Source organism: Dromaius novaehollandiae, chromosome 1, assembly GCF_036370855.1.
Source record: "Dromaius novaehollandiae isolate bDroNov1 chromosome 1, bDroNov1.hap1, whole genome shotgun sequence".
NCBI lineage: Eukaryota > Metazoa > Chordata > Aves > Casuariiformes > Dromaiidae > Dromaius > Dromaius novaehollandiae.
In genome coordinates this window covers 90,791,413-90,811,377 of record NC_088098.1, presented here as the reverse complement: position 1 = coordinate 90,811,377, position 19,965 = coordinate 90,791,413, and the positions used below count along the sequence as shown (strand labels likewise).

At 44.8% G+C, this 19,965-nt stretch overlaps 1 protein-coding gene across 2 annotated transcripts in view; it reads left to right on the top strand.

Moving 5' to 3' along the window:
• VANGL1 (VANGL planar cell polarity protein 1) overlaps positions 1–19,965 on the top strand; it is a 48,837-nt gene that overhangs the window by 7,661 nt on the left and 21,211 nt on the right. For both annotated transcript variants that reach the window (XM_026110550.2, XM_026110551.2), the window contains exons 2-4: positions 1,973–2,274; positions 3,933–4,059; positions 7,161–7,768. In XM_026110550.2, the coding sequence (XP_025966335.1) occupies positions 2,192–2,274; positions 3,933–4,059; positions 7,161–7,768 (818 nt within the window). In that variant the 5' untranslated portion in view covers positions 1,973–2,191. The remainder of the gene's footprint in view (positions 1–1,972; positions 2,275–3,932; positions 4,060–7,160; positions 7,769–19,965) is intronic.

Sequence of the window (19,965 nt, the reverse complement as noted above, 5' to 3'; positions counted from 1 at the left end):
GCCTGACGTTTATGAGCTCTTGCATGGCCATGCCCAGTGTGAGTACCATAGTGCTTTATGGGAGTGGGGAGGAGAGGCTTAGCCCCATTTATCAGTGAAGGATGGGTGCAGAGGAAGGGGTTTATCCTAGGTTGCCTGGCAGGGCAGTAGCAGGGCAGAGAAAAATATCAGCTTTTCTGAGTACAAGTGTATTGCTGGAGCCATAAGCCACAGGCAGTGTGAACTTAGTGAGTTAATGAGTGTTTCATCAGGTGTACCAAGCTGGAGGATTTTTGTGCATGTTAGGTTAATGATGACATATTCCAAACTGTGCTGTGCCTTGGCTCTTTGTTTTGCTGTGCCTATACAGTTTAAATTCATCCTCACTTCCCCTTCCCCAAACCAGGCCTTATGGTTCCACCCTTGTTTGTGCTTCCCAGATTTTGCGCTGCCTTTAAGGAGCTCTTTTGAGGCATGATACGCCCTTACAGCCTTGGGATTCTTCGCCCTTACAACATGGGAATTCAGTACACAAAAGGTCCCATCCTCTACTACTTCTTTCAAAGAGCCTTGGCAAGCCCAAGTGCTGGGCAAATACCTGCAGCTCCTCATGCAAAGGGACCACTTCTCAATGTTGTTACAGATAGCACCATGAACGAGGCAATCCTGTGGTGAAGGGATATGATTCTTTGGCATGTTTTGTGTGTGGCAGAGGGCTGTACTCAACTTTCTGCTTGCTTACAGGCTTTTCTGAAGGTGTTAGAGGAGAAATCTTTGTGTTATGGCTAGAAAGAATAGTTGGCCAAGTATAAAGTCTGATTTCTCTTGTTGTTCCTTTCTGTGTTTAGGGAGGCAGAAGGCAGTGATTGACTGTTTTATTGCAAACAGCTTTGAAAGCTGCTGTGAGCAGAAAATAATGGAGGGATTTAGTTTAATTTCAAGTGGCCTTTTCCTTGCTCTAAAACTACCATCCATAGCTGCAACCCCTCTGTCTACACCCCTTTATAGTATGCGTTCATCCTCCAAGCTGGTGACTTAATCCCCTCCTCTCTGTTTCTATTATCACCTAATGCAGAATACGGGCTTGGGAGCAGTTGGTGTCTATTCTTCTCTCCCACAGGATTCGAAGTTTTTGAGATGTAACTATTAGGAATTGTTCTGATATCTCCCTGTTCCTGTCCCCAAAACTGCTTCTCTTTTGCCCTTTAAAGTTAGGACTGTAGCTGCTGTTCCAAATGGAGGCACTTTGTAAGAAATGTTGGCCCATATAAACTAGATATGTTCTCTAATCAGTGTTCCTCAGTGTTATTAGTGCATGTGTGTATATATAGATATAATTTTTAATAAAATTCAATTCTTCAAGGCCCAAATTAACTTTTGGAGGTAAAGGCTGCGAAGAAAAGGAGGTGCCTATAGTGCCATTGATTGTATAGTAACTAATGCTTGTAAAATGGGCACACCTTGCAGTTATGAAAACAAAGCAGGTTCAGGCATGGTGGTCTGATCTGTTCCTGCATTTCTTCTGGGATAGTCACATCCCTGCCACGCCTTTCCCCAAGCAGACTATAATGCTGTGATTCTGAACCTGGTGGTATTTGGGATGTGCTTTGTACAGGTGTAAAGACAGCGTGGGGAAGTCAAGGCAATACTCTTTCTGGGAGCGAATGTCTATATCTAGACTGCTGAGTCCTCTCCAAATCACTGTCTTTTCCAAGTGGCTTATGTTGTTTCTGATTTTTGGATGAATGGACTAGGTTTTGCAAAACAGAGGTATGTTATCAGCTTATTTAAAGCTGTACGACTGTGTGTGTTTCTCTGTGTATTTCTGACCCAAAAGAGATGTATCGGCCAAGAAGAACTTGTGATTTGGGCACAGACAGTGTGATGAGTGTTGATGTGTGGCTGGGGTGAAGAGGGTGAGGGAATTACCGCAGTAAGAGTGCTGTTTCACTTTGTGTAGAGTGCATTTCCATCGCTGCTTGTCTTTCCCTAGGTCAATGCTGAGGAGTACGGCACCCTCCCTCCCCTCCCCTCTCCTCTGGTTGGGTTCCTTGTAACTGAAGCTCACTCATTCCCTGAGGACCAGGCCTCACTGATGACTGGGAAGCAAAGAGTACCCAGGAAAGCACTTTTACCACGGACTCCACCTCGGGAGCACCAGCAACTCATCCTTTAAATAACATACAGTCTGTGCCCCTGCTGCGCAGTCCTGATGTCTGCTACCATGGATACAGAATCAACGTATTCAGGGTATTCCCACTACTCAGGTCACTCCAAAAAAGCCCACAGACAAGGGTAAGGAAATGTTTATTCTAAATTACTGGCTGCTCTAAGCTAGCATATGTCCTGTGGAAAAATTTCTAAGTCAGGTTGAAATCAGTGGGGCTACATGGAGGAGATACAGGTGGAGAGACTTTATGAGGAAGCCAGTGAGGAGACTGGCAGCAATTATCCTACTAATTTAGTGGTAATCAACCAGTTACGTGCACTCTGGAGTCATATTTGGCTGGAAAGAGTGGAGAAGAGTCGGTGGAAGGAAAAGATTACTTAACTGTATTGTTGAAGTGAGAGGGCTTAATAGAGTCTCTGGGGAGAAGACCTGTCAGAGTTCCTGAAGTGATATTTGTCCCTTTCTCCCTTTTGATGCAGTTTCTTTACCATGTAGCAGTAAGGCTTCCTTCCTCTCCTCACCATCCTCCTGTCTGCTCTTTATTGTTTAAATAGAATTTGAGTGGTACTTGAGTCTGCAACACGTCCTTTATCAGGATTAATTGGATTGGAAGTTGGGCTTTTCTGAACTTGAATAGCAAGTCCTTTTTCTGCATGACTGCTGCAATAGTTCAGTAGCATGAAAAAACATCTGATTACTTGGAAACATTATCTCTTCCCCCCCCCCCCCTTATTATCATTAGCTTTACATGTAAAACTTGTACTATTTATGGTCTTTGTAACTTAGAACTGAGTTGGTTCAAGGTAACTTTACATTTCAGAAGCAATTATCCTGTGTGGTTGGAAAAAGAACTCTTCTGTGAAAAGAAGTCTTTTTGCTTGCAGTCCAGTTCTTGAGTAAAGTCTCATTTGCCTTTTCTCCTTCTCCCTTAAGCCACCCCCCCCCCCCCAATATGGATTGCCCTTTGAAGTTTAGACTACAATGTGGAAAGATGCCTTCAAAGTTCCTGAAAGAACATTCAAAATCCTAGAGCCTCTGTCATTTGGTGCAAAGGCTGCTTTCCTGGTCAAGTAGGAAGGGGGAAGGAAACATAGGTGAGCAGATTAGTGGTGCCAGGAGTGGTGGGGCTTAACTTGTCCTGAGGCATCTTTGGAATAGAAGCCATAAGGTTTTAAAGGGTAAGGCAGAAGTAAGTAGCACCCTGTGTGTCCGGTACCCTTGATGCTCTCTCTCTGTAAGAGGTTGGTGGGGGGATATTAACCAGTGGAAGTAAACTTCACCAGTTGTCTTGCAGTGTTAGAGTCCTAGCTGGCAAGACTTCACCTTGCAGGAACTAGGGCTGTCTTGATTAATTCTTTGTGTTAACTATATGTGTCTCTGCGAGAAACTTTGTTGCAGGTAGTGAATTGTGTAGAATAGTTAATTTCAAATGGAGTGGCTAGCTCTTGAGAGAATGCAACCTTTTCTTTCAAGTGCAGCGCTGTCAGAAACCATTTTAAGAGAAGCTGAGGTGGTGGCAAGTTACTGCCATTCCCTTTGCAATAGCTGAGGGGTTAGACTATCCCACCCACCAGGCTGTAGTCTGCTCTGGGCAAGGTCTCTTTCTGTCTCTTCTGAAGCTTGTTTTATCACAAATTGAATCATTATTAAGAGATCGGGCAAGCATGACTATAACCTAATGTTAGAGTACTTGCCATAAATGCAGATGTTGCAGGTTCGAGGCCCTGCTCCAGAGACTGTCTTTCTGGTAACTTTCTTCTCCTCTTGCTCTGTTTGGAACAAGGAGTCGGGACAGGCACAAATCACCACGAAGCAAAGATGGCAGTCGATCGGAGAAGTCCGTCACTATCCAGACACCGCCTGCAGAACCGCTGCTTGGGAACGATGCCTCTCGGACAGAGGAGGGCCAGGTAAAGAGGGAGCAGAAACGAACATGGAGTTTGGTTTCTGGAACAGACTGCCTGATGCTACCAGCACATGAGTAGAAAATGTTGCTTGCATGGTGGTAATGAACAATCATAATTTATTGGTACCCTCCAGTGCTGTAGTTCCATTTAGAATTAGCCTGGTAAAACAAGAGTGTTTTTGCACCTCTGCTTTTGATATAAATATACTTATTCATGCATAAAGCCAAGGTCTCAGTCAGTTTTATGTCATTTCTGCGAGCATTATTTTTGACAGCACCAATGCTGGTGTGACTACCCTTGGGGCATTAATCTAGCTCTGTCTCCAAAGAGTGTCATCTGCCAAGCTCTATAGAAACATCTGTTTCCATCATCTCACTGTGCATTATTTGGGTCAGCTCATTCACCTGTATATGCACTTGCTTTTAAACAGGATTTGCTCAGGGGTAATAGTGTAAAACATTAGGAGCTGGGATCCCAATAGGGAAGAGAGGCAAGAAGTGTAAAGCAAATGTGAAATAGCTAGGAAGGAGAGCAAATGAAAAGAAAAACCTCACAGTGAAGCTGGCGTATTAACACTAGGCCAAACAAAGAATGGAAAAATACTGTTTTTAGCTTGCGTGTAGGATAGGTCCAGTACCTGCTCTGTATCTGGTGTTCCAGCAATTGATGTGAAGGTGCATATTCATTTTCAAGGAATGGCTGATGCTGCAAGACAGACTGCAGAATGCAGGATGTTTCAGCGCCTCCTGGGTTGAATTTTTGGAATTTCAATTCTTGGTTGTTGGGCTCTTGCTCTGCCCTTTCCAAAAAAAAAAAAAAAAAGCTGTACTGTTTCCACCTAAGATGTGTATGGTAGTATGTATGGTAGTACTTGTAATAGTATTTATGTGATGGTAGGTGGACTGAATTTATGTACCTCCTTTTGGTGTTTTGTAATGTGATGTTTGTTTTCATGAGTCTCAACTATTACTTTGAATAGGTGTAAAGGTGCTGGTGAATTCATAAGCCCTTCATGTTTTCATGATGACCTCCTCAATGTGAATTTAAAGTCAAAGAAAAATAAGCTGATGCATGAGCACAATTGTCTCCTAGAGAGCAGGGTGCCTTAGATTGGGTCCAATAGCTTTGTCTAAAGCTGGAGCTTTAGACTTGTGTTTCGATGTAACTGCATGAATTTTTGCTTGTGCTTCTTAAAATGGGAAGAGCTGTTACAAGAGGTAGACTAAGACTAGAGCTGCGTGGTTTCTTCTCTGGGCTTAGCCTTAAAGTGCTGTGGTATTTATGTGAATATATCTCTCTTCTGCACAGTTATTCAGTCCATAAAATTGTAGAAATTCTGCAGAATTATTTCATATGTAAGCATAAAATACTTGAAATGCTTAGATTCCTTTACTGGAGCCACCAGCAAAGAGGAAAATGTGATATAATTATGCTCCCTTTCAGGACATACTACAATGCAGATATCTCTTCTGGGGCCTCTGTTTTGATGAGAAGTGTGTGTGTGTGTGTGTGTGGTTTTTGGTTTTGTTTTGTTTTTTTTTTTTTAAGAGGAGGGGAAAAAAAAACCCTACTCAAATTAATTCAAGATGCTGACTGTTTGTGGTCTCTCTGTCTCAAAGCCCTACTGCTCTAGGCAGAGAGGTATTCATGTCTTGGAGTGCGTTAGAAGTTAAATTCCTGGAGTTGTTCAGTGTAGTCATGCTGTCTCTGTCCACTCCTCTCCCAAGGTTTCTTGAAGATGTTTTTCTGTAACTCTTTAAAAGAAGTGAATAATGGTTTAAAGGTGCTCTGATAAGCCAGAGGCTCCACAGTCATGCAGTTCTGCAGCATGCTTATTTCTGTAGGTATCATGTCTCATGTTAAAAATAATACCTGTTTCTTTAAAACAACATGCTTGCATCAGCATGTGCAGTTGCAGAATTCTGGGGGAAAATGGAAATCCTGTTAATGACATGGGCAGCAGAAGGATACACTTGGGAGGGTGGGCAAAAGAACAAAACTTGTGAATGAGCGTTTCAACTACAAAGACACAAGGTGCCAAAGAACAAAACATATGCTATCTAGAAGCATTTCTGCTGTTCAGTGTGTACTTGTGTGAAGTGTCAGGAGTCTTCACATGTGTGAGTCACTTAAACAGCAGTGGTGAGTCAAATCCGTACATGTCAACCTAAGTCCCTGGCCATGCCAGCACCAGGGAGAAGCAATTAGAGGCATAATGGGTTGGGAGTACTAGCTTGCAGATGTCCTCTGAAGTCTGCTAGGGTAGAAATCTGACTTTTGGAGAATTTACTATAATCTGAAGCTTGACTACATGGCAACTGTATTTCAGGTAGGCTTCTTTGAGGCTGAATGGCTTCTGACAATGTCCTAGACTCTAATACCAGTTACTTGGTAGTCTAGATCCCCTAAATTTAAAGCCTTATACCTGTAAACATCATCTCTGACTACCTGTGAATTGTTGGTTTAACTAAACTTTTATTAGACTGTCAGCTATTGTGTGAGCTGTTCCAATATAGGAGAGAAAAAGAAAAAAGTGGAGGAACTTGCTGAAACTATGGTTGCTTCTGTACTGATGGAAAAATAATGTGTGGACATGTTTTTGATTGTGTAATGATTATGATTGTCTTGAAACACTGCAATGAAAGTTTCCCTTCCAGGTGATTCTGTGGTGCACTTGCACCATGGAATTTGTGGGCTGGAAGAGTGCTAGCCCTTGCCCTGCACATGGGAACTGATGATTACTGCAGTTTCCAAGAGTTATGTGATATTACTTGTTAACCTCTGAGGTGCAGTGAATGGCACAGAAAGCTGAACTACCTGCTCTGCAGTTGCACCTTGTAAGCAGCACCTAAAGTTTATAGTCACTGGTTTAGGCAAGCTGCTGCTGTTTCTAAATCTTTATTAATTTTCAGGCTTGATGTTGAAGGTAGTACTTTTGCTTTGCCTTGCTTTTTTTTTTTTTTTTTTCTTTGTTTGTTTTTCTCTCCTGAGACTTAAGTCTGTTTCATTTTTCTTGGCTGGAAAGAGATTGCTACAATGTAAGACCTGGAACAAACCACTTGACTGTTTCACTTTTGTGTTTTGTTTCTCTCTTCCTCTGTCAGGATGACAACTGGGGTGAGACCACAACAGCAATCACAGGCACCTCTGAGCACAGCATATCCCAGGAGGACATTGCCAGGATCAGTAAAGATCTGGAGGACAGCGTTGGGTTGGACTGCAAACGTTACCTGGGCTTAACTGTGGCGGCTGTTCTCGGACTCCTTGTCTTCCTCACCCCCATCGCCTTCATTCTGTTACCCCAGATCCTGTGGCGGGATGATCTGGAGCCATGTGGTACTGTCTGTGAGGGACTGTTCATCTCTGTGGCATTTAAACTCCTCATTCTCCTGATTGGGACCTGGGCTCTGTTCTTCCGCCAGCCCAAGGCAGATATACCCAGGGTGTTTGTGTTTCGGGCCCTCTTGTTGGTCCTCATATTTCTGTTTGTGTTTTCCTACTGGCTCTTTTATGGTGTTCGCATTTTGGACTCAAAGGACACCAACTACCAAGGAATAGTGCAGTATGCGGTGTCTCTGGTGGATGCACTACTCTTCATTCACTACCTGGCCATTGTGCTGCTAGAACTACGGCAGCTGCAGCCCATGTTCGCTGTCAAGGTAGTTCGGTCAACGGATGGAGAATCGCGGTATTACAGCTTGGGACACTTGAGGTAGGTACAAACACTTGAAGTCCAGGGGTGTAGACAAACGTGGCTATGGTATAGCACCGAGCATCAACTGCTTTTGTTCCAGTGATACCACTGGTCTCTGAATCTTCCCCCAGAGGAATCCCAGAGTCCCTCAGAAATTACCAGATTGAACCTCTCTTCCTTTCTGTGAGCTTGGGAAGGACCATCCTTGCTTCAGAGAGCTAGTGTGCATTTCTGTAAATGAAAAGAGCTGATAGCACAACTTGAGGCTGGTCACTGGGCTAAGCCTGATGAGACTCTTGTTTTAAGTCTTCTCTGGGCCTCTTGCCCTGTCTCCTCACTGGAGGAAAGGGAAGAGGCTTCGTTATTATCTGGCGGAGGGTGTCTGTGCTCTTAGGCTATGTGGGCCAGATGCCAGTTTGAGAGCACCCCTTCAGGCCATGTGGAGCCATTTATATCACTTTTCAGAGGCTGCTGACAGCAAGCCAGTCCCTTGTGTTCATGCAGTGGGGCTGAAGGAAGTAAGCAGCCCTGTGTGAGAAAGCATTCAGCAGCTTACATGCTGTTGACAACATCTGTTTGACCTTACTGCCTTGTGCAGCCAAGAATCATGTGAGGGACTGAGTGAAGGTCCCTTGAGTCGGATCCAGCATCATTAGTTGGATCCTGTGTGAGCCATCAGTGGCTGGTTGAAACACCTCAGATGTTTGAGCTCTGAAGCCTGCTACTGTGACAAGTAGGGACTACTGTGAAGGACTCGGCCGGATAGCTACACTGTGGGATCTGAAGGCTGCTTTCAGTAACTGAGTACTCTGTCCTTCTTCTTGAGGCCAGCAGTTGACCGAGTTTTGTGTTGCCATGGAGGAAATAGCATTTGTTCTTTCTGAACAAGTTGCCTTGATGCAGCCAAAATTTCCCAGCAGTTTGGGTGCTTAGGAATACTGCTTTTAATGAATGCTGGAGCACGTGTAGATGCAGGCACCTTATTTTTCTTGATAGTGCTGTGATGCTGCTGGTTCGGTTGTGTAGCATGCTAGTATCTGCAGTTTTTATCATTGGTATAGATCAGTTTGCTGGGTTAGATGTACCTGGAAGTGATTAGACCTTTCAGAGCTGTGCATTATCTGTAAGCATATGACTCATGCATGCCAGCTTCATCCTTCCTGCTGGGGTTAATGCTTTCTTCAACAAAGGTACAAGAAAAGACAGCTTAAGCTAGACTCCTTAATTCCCGTGCCCTATGAAGCTGTCTAGAAATCTGCTTAGTTCTTGTGTGCTGTGAAGGTAGCAGTTGAAGTCTGTGGATGATTTCCCAGACTATGTGTGCACTTAAACATCTGTTCAACTCATCTTGTCCAGATCCCTGTGGCATGCATATCTATTGCAGATGGAGAGATTAGTGTCTGCTAGTTTAAGTGGATGTAGAAACAGTCTCCTGCAACCATCAGCTTAGCAGTGGAATTACTTTGAAGCAGATTTAGTGGTTGATGCTCGAGTCTGGGATTTGACTCGTGGATGTTGTCCCTGGCTTAACGAAAGAAGTCATGGTCTTTTGAATAAGGTCTGGACTCTGCTGTGTCTTCCTCCCCTGTAAAATGTGAAGGAGAGCCCCTTTTCTGTAATGGAGGGGAGTTTTATTGACTTATTGAAAGGTCACCTTCAGGGCTTAAAAAAATAACCTGATCTCTGCTGGTTTTCTTGTGAAGTGAGACCAAAAATGAGACTTCGCTCATGAATTCCTCTGTAGTAAGTGGCAGCCTTTTGGACTAGGAAGATGGGAAGAGGCCTACCAAAGAGTTCCCCTATGCTAGGGTTTTGCATCTTGAAGTGGCCAGGGCAGTTTCATGTAAGTGCACACTGCACTGAAAGTTCATTTTGTGTGTGTGTCCGTCTGTGTGTCCATACCTAAGTAATGCAGTGTGCAGGTTTGGCTTGAGAAAGTTTGATGGTACTACTTGGGACTAGATCACAGGTTTGTGTTCAGAAGAATTAAGCTTCTACTCTTGCGAATATCTACATACAGGGCTTTAACAGTGTAAGTGATCTTACCATCCGAGGCAAAGAATTTGTTTAAACCTCTGGAGAATCAAGGGCTAAGGACCTGTAGCACAAGTGTTAGGAACAGTGTTCTCTCAAATACTCTCCTTGCAGCAAGGTATTTGAAGTGCTTTGGGTGATGTGAGGGCAGCAAAGAGTTGTTAAATTTAGGATGAAATTTGAGATGTATGAAAAATTATTAATTTCTCATTTGTTGGCAAGCTGACTGCAATTTTGTTTGGTATATTGCATCCAAACCACACAGAATGTAGGAGCTTGAGTCTTGTGTTACAGGAGAGTCTCATCAAATGTGTCTAGTAGAAGTAAACTAGTGCTGCTTTTTCCTTAGTTTCTGGCAGATGAGTATAACATGTATTGACACATTTTCAAGCTCGTGGATTGCCTTTTTGTCTTTGTTAGTGTAAAGGTGAACTGTGTAGATTTGATTAGAGGCCAGATGTCTTCTAGCTAAGAGAGAGTTCATTTTCTCACTCCCTCACTTTTCCAAAAAGCAACGGAGGAGAGTTATTTGTGTGTAAATCCTAAGAGCTGCTGGTCTTAATATGAGATCTGGCCCTAGTATGGTAAACACTGTAAGAAGTTAGTGAAGGTGATGTCTCCTTCATCTCATAATCCTGAGTCTTCAGAAGTTATATAAAATGTTAGTCATGAATGTGGAACATCTTCGCAGTGTGATTTTAGCAAAGTCTCCACAAAGGCCTGACGTGCTTGTCCATGAAATGTCAGCCAGGGTCACGGAAGGCCTGCCTCTGTCTGGTTGGCCCTCTGGCTGAGGCACTGAACTGGAACAGGAGGTCTGTTGGTGAAAAGTGTTGGGCAGCAGAAATGTGGAGATGAACAAGGACGGTGTGGATTGTTCAGGAAGACAGGAAGCAGTCTTGCATCTGTGCTGCAGAGATGGTTGTAACTATGATGGGGTATATCTACTACCTGTTGCTGCCTGTGGGCTCTTTTCATTCACCACAGTGTGTGCTTGCTTCACCCCAGTACTTCTAAAGGTGTATTGGGTAGGTTACTGGCTACTGCCTCACAGGAAAAAGTGTATTTTAACAGGCATAGAAATCTCACCGCCTTCCGAAATCAATACCAAGCTTCCTTGGTCTTGCCTTTTGTCCTCTTAGAGCTCCCAAATCTCGGAAAGTTTTGGTCCCTGGCTCTCCATGGAATCCCCCTTCCTCAAAAGCCCAGTGTGTTCCAGAGGCTGGCAGCAAGAAGACTCTCAGGACATCTTGTTCAGTGTTGCCTGTCAGACCAGCTCCAGATTTTTCATAGCAAAATTGCTGACATCAGCCTTTTAATCCAACTGGAGGCTTTCAAACTTTGGTTTTTTTCTGATGGGGTGCAGAGAGCTGCTATATAAGTGTGAGGAGAAAACTCTTTTTGAGGGAGAAGGGAAGAAATCAGCCACCCTTTTGGAAAACTGCTTTTTGCCAGGCAGAGTATGGACAGGATTTTCCACCTTCCCTGGCTCCAAGTTTAGGAAAGAAGCTGAATGTGCTGAGTTAGGTATTCCACTCTGCCCCTGAGGGTTCTAGGTCCAGGAGAGTAGGCGTTTCTGGGAGTAGTTCCCCAAATTCATAATTATAATTAACCTATTAATAGACTGGCTTGGTCCAACCCCCAGCACTTTGGCTGTAACTTTTCTTTTGGGAGACTTGACTGCATAAATGAGTGTTCCCTTTGGCAGTGATTCAGGATGGGGGGGAGATAAAAATTAAATTGGAGTCCCCATGAAGATCATGCCAAATCTCAGTTTACTGACTGCATGGCTGCTCCTGGTAGAAAGACTTGCTGCACGGAGGAATACTTTATGGTGATATATATGGGTAAAGAGGAGGGAAGAGAGTAGATAGAAGACAGGGAAGCCTGACAAAATGTAAGAGAGGTAGGGTGGGGATGCTGGCAGGATTTGTGGAGGAAAGAACAAAAGGAGACAAAGTAGTGGCAGAGGCCGTAGATAACTTTTCTGTTGAGACACTGGTAGTTTGAGCTGAGGCTTGGATTTGCAAGCCCTATGGATAGGGACATTGGCAGCGTGTGTCTTCACAGTTCAGTTCCTTCTGGATGGCTCAGAAACTATGTAGGAAGAACACTGCTGGAGGAAACCCTCCTGTCCTTTCATTAGGATGTTAAATGTATTCTTTTTCTTCTCCAGTGAATTGTCTATCCATACCCTAGAGCACTGCTAGTCTAGACAGCTCAGGAAAATGAATGGCTTCAAATGCACGTGGTAATTACTGACCTGTATCCGTAGACTTGAGTGCTTGGGCCCAGTATAGTCTTGGTTTTCTGAGGTTAAGGATATCTATTAGTGGGTCTTTCTCCTACCTTTTTCTCTGAAGTGGGGATGTGAGGTGCACAATCATGACTGTTCATTTGTGTATTGGGCTGTATGAAGCACTGAGGGATCCAGTCTGTTTTTCCATTCTCCCTGGCATAGGTTTACCTTTATGAACAAGCTGGCCGGAAGCTGATCTAAATAAGAGAAGCTTTGCACTCAGAAATAGTAGCTGCATATGAAAAAAGTCTGTTAGAGCATTGCCTGTCCCTCTGTGAGATGTCTGCATTTGGATGGACATTTGCTGAATTGTGGTTTAAAAACCCAAGAAGGGAACAGGTGCTTCCTCAAAACTGGCATATGGCTCTGCAGGGCCTGTACCCTCTAGAGCAGTTGTCTGTATCTCAATGAGAATCTTGTAGCATGTACGTGCTCACAAACATGGAGAGTAGATGCACCAGTGGAGCAAATGCACAAACAGATTTACCAGAAGGGGAGCCCGTCACCCAGCCGAACTGAAACAGCTACTCTGCTGCCTCTTTATGAGGTGCTTGGCCTGCAGGTGATGGTCACACATATACCTCTCATACAGACCAGGAGTTGTAACAGAATTGTGCAGTGGAAGCTGATGTCTCTGCTGATCCAGCTCCTTAGGGTTAGCAGTCTTCTATCTATTGAACCTGTCACTTGTAAAACTGATCTCTAGGCTGTCAGTATTTACTGACCTAATTTGATAAGCTCTTCTATGTGTGTCCCTTGGTGCCACTGGAGCCATGTTACCTAGTAAGGGTGGGGAAGGTAACAGGAGTGAACACAGGGCTAAAGACTGGGAAGGAGCTTTTTCATACCATAGCTTGCATTTGTAAGCCTTTCCCAGAGTTGGGTATCTGATTTTGAAGCAGCTAGGTGTTGCTCAAATATGCCTCCCCTACTGAGGGTGACATTTTTCTAATTAGCAAGAACACATGGTGCAATATTTGAGCTGCACAGAGAACTGTTGCCTAGACTTGTGTCCACACTTCTCTCTAGATTGTGCTGTTGTAAAATCTCCGTACTCCACAAAAAGGAAAGCTTCCATGGTATGTACAGACAGCTTTGCTCCTGTTCTCTAGCATGGTGAAATATATCAGCATAACCACTGGTTTAGTAAACTGGATCTCTTGCCTGGGGTGGGAGCTGCTGTAATCATGCTACATTCTGGTGAGAGAACATGCACGATGTCCATCAGGTGGTCAGAGGTGGGACTGCAGTGGGACTGCAGAACTCTGCATGCTCCCATTCTTGAGCTTACAGAACTTCCTGTCCACAGCTGTGTGGCATGGGCAGTGGAGCATTAGGACCATTGGCATACATTGGTGCAATGCTGTACCTGGCACTCTGGGCTCGTGCACTCCTACCCTCTGCAATATGCATACAGTTTGCTTGGACTTTGCTCCCAGGGGCTAGAAGAATTGCCTTGACCCTCCTTTCTCCATGCAGTTTCTTCAACCCTCACCATCTTCCACAGTGATAAACACTGTGATGAAAGAGATTGAGCTGGTGGATTTTACCATGTTCTGTAGCAAAACATCTTATCTGTCCTACTGCCTTGATTATATGAACTTCCTAGAACAGCATGTTCCATAAACTAACTACTATGCACAGCAGTTCTGTCACTAAAGCCTCTAGTCTATGTGAAACTAGCCTTGTTCCCAAATGCATTTTTCAGTCCTGAAGCCTGTTACATTGCTTGCATGAGGCAGCGGGGAGCGCATGCATGTCCTTCCCCCTCTTCATGAAACCTGATGAGTGCCACCATTAAACATGCTTTCCTCCCAAGAAGTTTTGAATGGCCAGCTAAATCGTTGTTAAGTGCATCTGCAGTTGTGAAGCTCCTGAAGAAACTGAGCTCTCTGCTCCAGAGCAGCTTCTTAGCACTAACTCATAGGTGTCAGACTTGTGACCTCCAAGCAGATGTCTTCTCAGCGACAGCTCACACAGTTCACATCACTGGGTGTTTAGAATGACCTTTTAGCAACTGATATTATCCAAGGCTGGGCCCCTTCTCTGTGCACCTATACTTTGAGCTTGCAGAACTCGCTGTCCACAGTTGTGCGGCATGGACGGTTGAGCATTAGACCATTCAAACACCACATACCATGGAGTAGTGAGCTGAGGGAAGCTCTGGCTTGGAGCTGAACTATTAATGATTTCATGGGGAAAAAACTTCCAGCCTCGTTCTTAGTCCTTCTTAGTCATGAGCTGTGCCTTTCCCCTTCCCCCTTTGTCTGCTGCCTTACCTCCAGGAGATTGGTGCCACAGAGGAGAGCAGTTTGCCTGGTTGCTCTTGCCATGACGATACCAGTGGAATCACATATGTGAATTTTCCAGCAATTTCTGAAAAACCTTGTACTATTTCTTGCAGAGCAGGGAACAGGCTCCTTCAAGATGAGTTATGGGAACAGTGCCTGAATGAGGGTCTGTTTGATGGTGCATGGGATATGTCATCAGTAAAAGACTAACAAGGGTTTCTTGCTTGGGCCAGAGCAACACCTCCTTAAAATGGTGCTTGGTGGTGACAGTAGTGAAGAGCAGAGTCCAGGAGTGCCAGATGTCTCTCATTACAGGGGGGAGGTGAAAGAGTCTAGGATGGACCATCAGTATGTGGCTGCATGTGGTGTGGTGAAGTCTGTCTCTAAAGCCTGGGAGGGCTCTGTCCTTCTGAAAGGAGCATGCTTTCCTAGCCTTTTTCTTTTCTGTGTGCACACTTCAGAAAGTTTTATACATGGCTTTACACTTAGAGCTTCTCTTCATTTTGCTAGGGGTGACAGAGCTCAGGGACTTAGTCTCCAAGGTCCTTTTCCTGCCTCTTTCCCCTCTGTTTGATCTTGGTTATGTTGCTTGCTCTTACATGTATCTCCCCACTATGGGTAGGGAACCTTCTGTGAGGTTCAATAAAACCAGATGTGTCAATAAAATAATATAAACCTGAACTGATAGAGGCTCATAGACTTTGCTTTCCAGAGGACCAGGGTGCATTTACAATCCCTCCTGCCAGTCACCGCACATCACCCCCCACAACCTTTGCTGTCTTTTTCTACAAGAGGAGCATGGAGCTGAGCACGCTAGATCACAGCCCAGCTAACAGTTGCATTCTGCTCCAGTAGCTGTACCAAGCAGCAATGACTGGTAGCACAGGGTGATTGTTTTACCCTGAAGCAGTCTCACATTTTTGGAATACTTAATACTTTAAAAGTTTACAAGTGTACTTGTAAGTGAAGGGCCTGCAGTCAATTATTAATCCCCCTGGCTAGCACAGTGTTACTTGTTCTCTGACAGGGAGCTGCTAAGCTTTGTCATGAAAGAGATGGTGTGGAGGAAATGCCATTGGTTTTGTCTGTAAAGGTTTTCCTTCTTTTTGGTTTGCTCTTGCAAAATCAGCAGTGCCCAGAAATACAAGAAAAGCATGCACTCCAGCCTATTCTGTACTGAAGGGGTTTGTCATGTCATTTTTTTCCCCCCTGCTGTCTGTACCCTCCAAATTGCTGATGTGTACCACCCACAAAGACAGATGGTCTCTCTAAGCTGCTGAACGAATTTTGTAGCCATTAAGATAAAATGCTGCAAAAAAATCCACCTCCTCAGCCTTCAACATCCATTTCTTGTGGTGAATGATGAAATAAAAATATTCTGCAAAGGAGTGAACTGTGTGCCATTTGTGGAATGGAGGGGTCTTAGTTTAAGTGTGCAAGAAATTGTAAACTCACAGTTATCATAGAGCACAACCCAAATCATATGTCTAAGAAGACTGGAAGCTAATTCTTGACCTTACCCTGAAGGAAAAGGAAAAAGTTAAGAGGGAGTTAGATGGCAGTAAAGAAAATTCTTTGCTACAAAACTGAGGGCAATATTTCAAGTTATAACTTGATCCCCCTTCAAAAATTCACCCCTTTAAATAGACTGCTGTTCTTAACTTCACCTTATGCAGTTTAGCTCGAGGGGAGACATAGGCTGAAACTTTGAGGAGAACTGTTCTGGCTGACAGCACAATAGGTCTTTGTCACAAAGGACCCTAGTTGCTGTGTGAAGGCTGCTGACTCTGATTTGTATTCCCTAAGTCTCTGTGAAGAGTCAGTGGCAGCCTTTTGGGGGATGGATTTGAGGATGCTTAGTTTGGAGAACTGTAGACTGTGTTTGTAAGGTCACCAAGCATTGGCTTTAAAATGAAGCTGCTTTTCCTTGGGCAAAGCTAACCGGGGTGGAACAGGGGGTGTTGGCTCTGCTGTGAAGGGGGGCCATGCAGAGGAGGGCTGAACTCTAGTTTCTGTGAGCTGATGTTCCTCCCTGAGTAAAGGGCCTGCTGTTGGGTAGTATCGATGCGGCCTTTTCAGGTCCACGCATGCAGACTGGCACTGAAATAATACCAAGCTGCAGTGGGACAAGTATCCGGGTAGGTGTTCAGTACATGGACAAAAGCAGTGAAATCTTGCTATGACAGCTTCCTCTGTCAAACTGACCAGAACTAGTTATTTCAGCAAACAGGTTAACTAAACCTGTTCAAATTTGTGTTTAGGCCAGGCTTAAAACATGGCTCAGATCTTGATTGCATCATCCTGCTTGAGAGCCCCATTCAGCCAGCAATAGTTTCTTGGAATGGCTCTGAGATCTTGTGAGAGAAATCCTAGAAGAAGTTAAAAGCTGCTGTATTGACTCAGATGACAACCTTCATCCAAAGTCTGGCCACATTAATCCTGTCCCCTGCTGGGAGTCAAGTATGAGGTGATCCTCTTTCCTGGGAGAGCGCTTTGTCAGCTGCCATTGGAACAAGAGCTGAGTATTTGTTTTTCATTGCAGCAAACAGACATCTTCTAAATGCAGAGACCCCTTACTGCACCAAGGTTTTGCTGTCAGTAGAAGATTTGGACACTTTCTGTTGTTAATTCTTTGGAATTAAAGTTGCATTTCTTAGCTTTCATTAAAAAAAAAAAAACTTAGTTATTTCATAACTATTAATAGAATTCAGGGAGAATTCCTCAGGAGTATTTGTAAGCTGTCTGAAGACTTTGGCTTTTTATGATGCATAGTCAAGTGGACGTTTATTCACTTCTTTTTTTGTTACACTTGAGAGTTTGTGCATCTGTGGGGGTTTTTTTTATTTGTTTGTTTGGGAGGAGCAGGGGGTGGGGGGCTTAGATTGTTTGTAGGCATAGTGTATGTCACTGCTGCAGATGCACCAGTCCCAGGGACTGAAGGTGGTAATCCAGGATATTGTGTGTGCTGGCTGCTGTAAAATCTGTAGATGCTTTAGGAGCAGGGCACAAGCTAGAGGAGTCTTTGGAGGCCAGTGGGTGCCTTGTAGTCCAGGGCTGTGGGAGCCTGGTCTTTCAGCCCTTCTTGGTGTGTGCTAAGTGCCTGTTTCACTTACATTTTTAAAAATGTTCATATTAAAAAAAGAAAAAAACACGTACAAAACCTCTGCATCCCTCCAGCCCCGCCAGAGTTGTTCAAAACTCCTTAAATTCTAAATATAACTTAAAGTGTGTGGAAACTTGTAGAGGAGGCCAAGGATCCCTCATTAATACTTTTTTCTCTATTCTGCAAAGAACAACTGCTAACTCAAGAGCTAATGTTACCTGTTATCTAACATATCCCAGTGAGTGCAAGGGGAGAAAGAGAGGAGAGGAGCAAAACTGAATTTTGTCTTGTGCTGTAATTCCTTTTTGAGATGAAATGCTGGTGTAAGAGTTCTCTTTGCTTTGGTTTGGTTTTTGGTTTTGTTGCTTGAGGTTTTTTTTTTTTTATCAACGCTTGCTAAGTGTTTTCTGAGACAACAGCACAACAGAGAAGCTTATGCAAATAGACTTAGGTGCGGGCAGCTCTGCTGGATTACTTACGAACCTCAAAATACGTGTAATCCACGCCTCAGTTACATAAATGTTTGATTATAGTTTCACATCACTTCTTCAACTGATGCTGCTGCAAAAAAGTATTCTGCCAACCATTTGGTTCTCCCCAGCCCTCCCAAAGAAACCTTATCTGGTTGCATGGGATCTAAATGAGGGAACTGATACTGTATTGTGTGTGTGTGTGTATCTACCTCCTGCCTCACCCCACTTATGCAATTTCTACAATTTTGTTAACTATCCTTCTGGTGCCTAAGGCTTACAGATGCTTGTGGTGGTAGAAGAAAGTCGTGACGTAGGCAGAGGGGAATGGGCAGGATCACATCCTCTGGCGGCAGGGCAGTTACAGTGAACACAGTCAAAATGCTGTTGCCTCGGGGTAGCTGGGTTGTGGGCATGGGTTGGTGCAGTCTGCCTGCAGAACCAGAGCAGCATTTGGCAGCCTGTGCTCTGCCTGCCAGTAGTGTGCTTCTCAGCTGAGCCACAGGGAAAGAAGAGTCCCATGTCCGTGTTTCTCCTCCCCTACCTGGCAGGCCTTCAGGGCACTAGTTGTGGCCCAGACATGAAGGACAGGACTCATGCCCCAAGCCATGTCCCTTAAGGTGCAGAGCTGAAAACTGTGTACCACATGACAGCTTATTTTTGCTGCAGGTTTTTTGTAAAGTCAGACTGCCTGCTGTGAGGTGGGACTCTGTAAACTATTACCTTGAGCCATGCAGGTGTCCTGCCACAGGGCTCTCTGGCATCAACCGTCTGCTCAGCTGTGGCCATCTTCGCTGCAAGACTGACTTGGGCAGTGTCCCCAGGTTTCTCAAATCAGTCACGAGAGTCATGAGTCAGTGGAGCGTTGGGTCCTGGCAAGTGGCACATGTTTTGGCTGCTGGCAGCCAGGTGCAGCACCCTGAGGTGTCTGGGGCAGCCAGCTTGTCCATGCTCCGTCTGGTGCACCTGTACCTGGGTCTGCGATGCTGTGCAGGCTCTTAGGGACAACTCAGCAGCATCCTCCTGCAATTGTCTCTTTGCTTAGGTCGTCCCCTCTGTTCTCTTCTCTCTGCCCTCCTCCCCAACTTGCCAATTTGCTCAATAGATAAAGGAAGCCTTTCACAGCTTTGGTGTGCTTCAGTGTGAGCAGTTGGTAGCTGGGATTTTTTTCATAAATAAGCAACTTAGTATTCTCACAAACTCCCTTGGGGGCACCTGGCCACTTTGCAAAACTGTGGCGTGGAGACAGTCTGCTTGGTATGCTGGTAGCGTGCTTGGAATAAAACAGTTCTGGGTTGGTGTTTTGATCCAGCTGCTGCTGCTCTCGGGGTTTGATTCAGCTGCTGTTGGCTTCTGAGGGCATTGGGTAGGGCTTGTGATGTGGGTGTCTGGTCAGGCATTGGATTGCTTCGCTGTGGGTGTCTGGGATGTGGTAGATATGTGGCTGGGCACAGGCAGCTGCTTTGCTCTCCTTTCTGTGCGCTGTGGCAGACCTTGGGGCCATGATGTGTCAGTAGCAAAGGCTCTCTGCTTAATGAGAAAGTAATGCCTTTGTTTATTTTAATGTGTTAGATCTGATCAAAAGGGAAATGGATGTTTTTAGTATGAGGGCTGTTGGGGCATCTGCGCAAGGCTATTGGTGTCTAAGGAACTAGTTGAAATCCAGGCTGAGCTGGTAGTGTCTGAAAGCTGCTGATGTCCACTGGCTAATCAATGAACTACATCACCTGGATTTAGTGGCTTTGCTTGGTATCTGCATGATGAATAAGTGCTTCAAAACAACCCCCCCCCACCCCGCACATACCGCTCCTCCTGCAGGGGAGGTCTTGGTGTGGGAGGCTGTGAGCGGTTTGCGTTGGAGCCTGCTTTCTAGGGCAGCTGGCTTCCCCAGGTGTCTGGGGAGAAGTGTGCCACGCCGTGTGCCCAGCGTTTCACAAACTGCCCTTTCAAACGCAGTCCCTCAAGCTGCTCTCGATGTGCACTCATGTACTGTTCTCAGCGGATGGGCTGAGGTAATC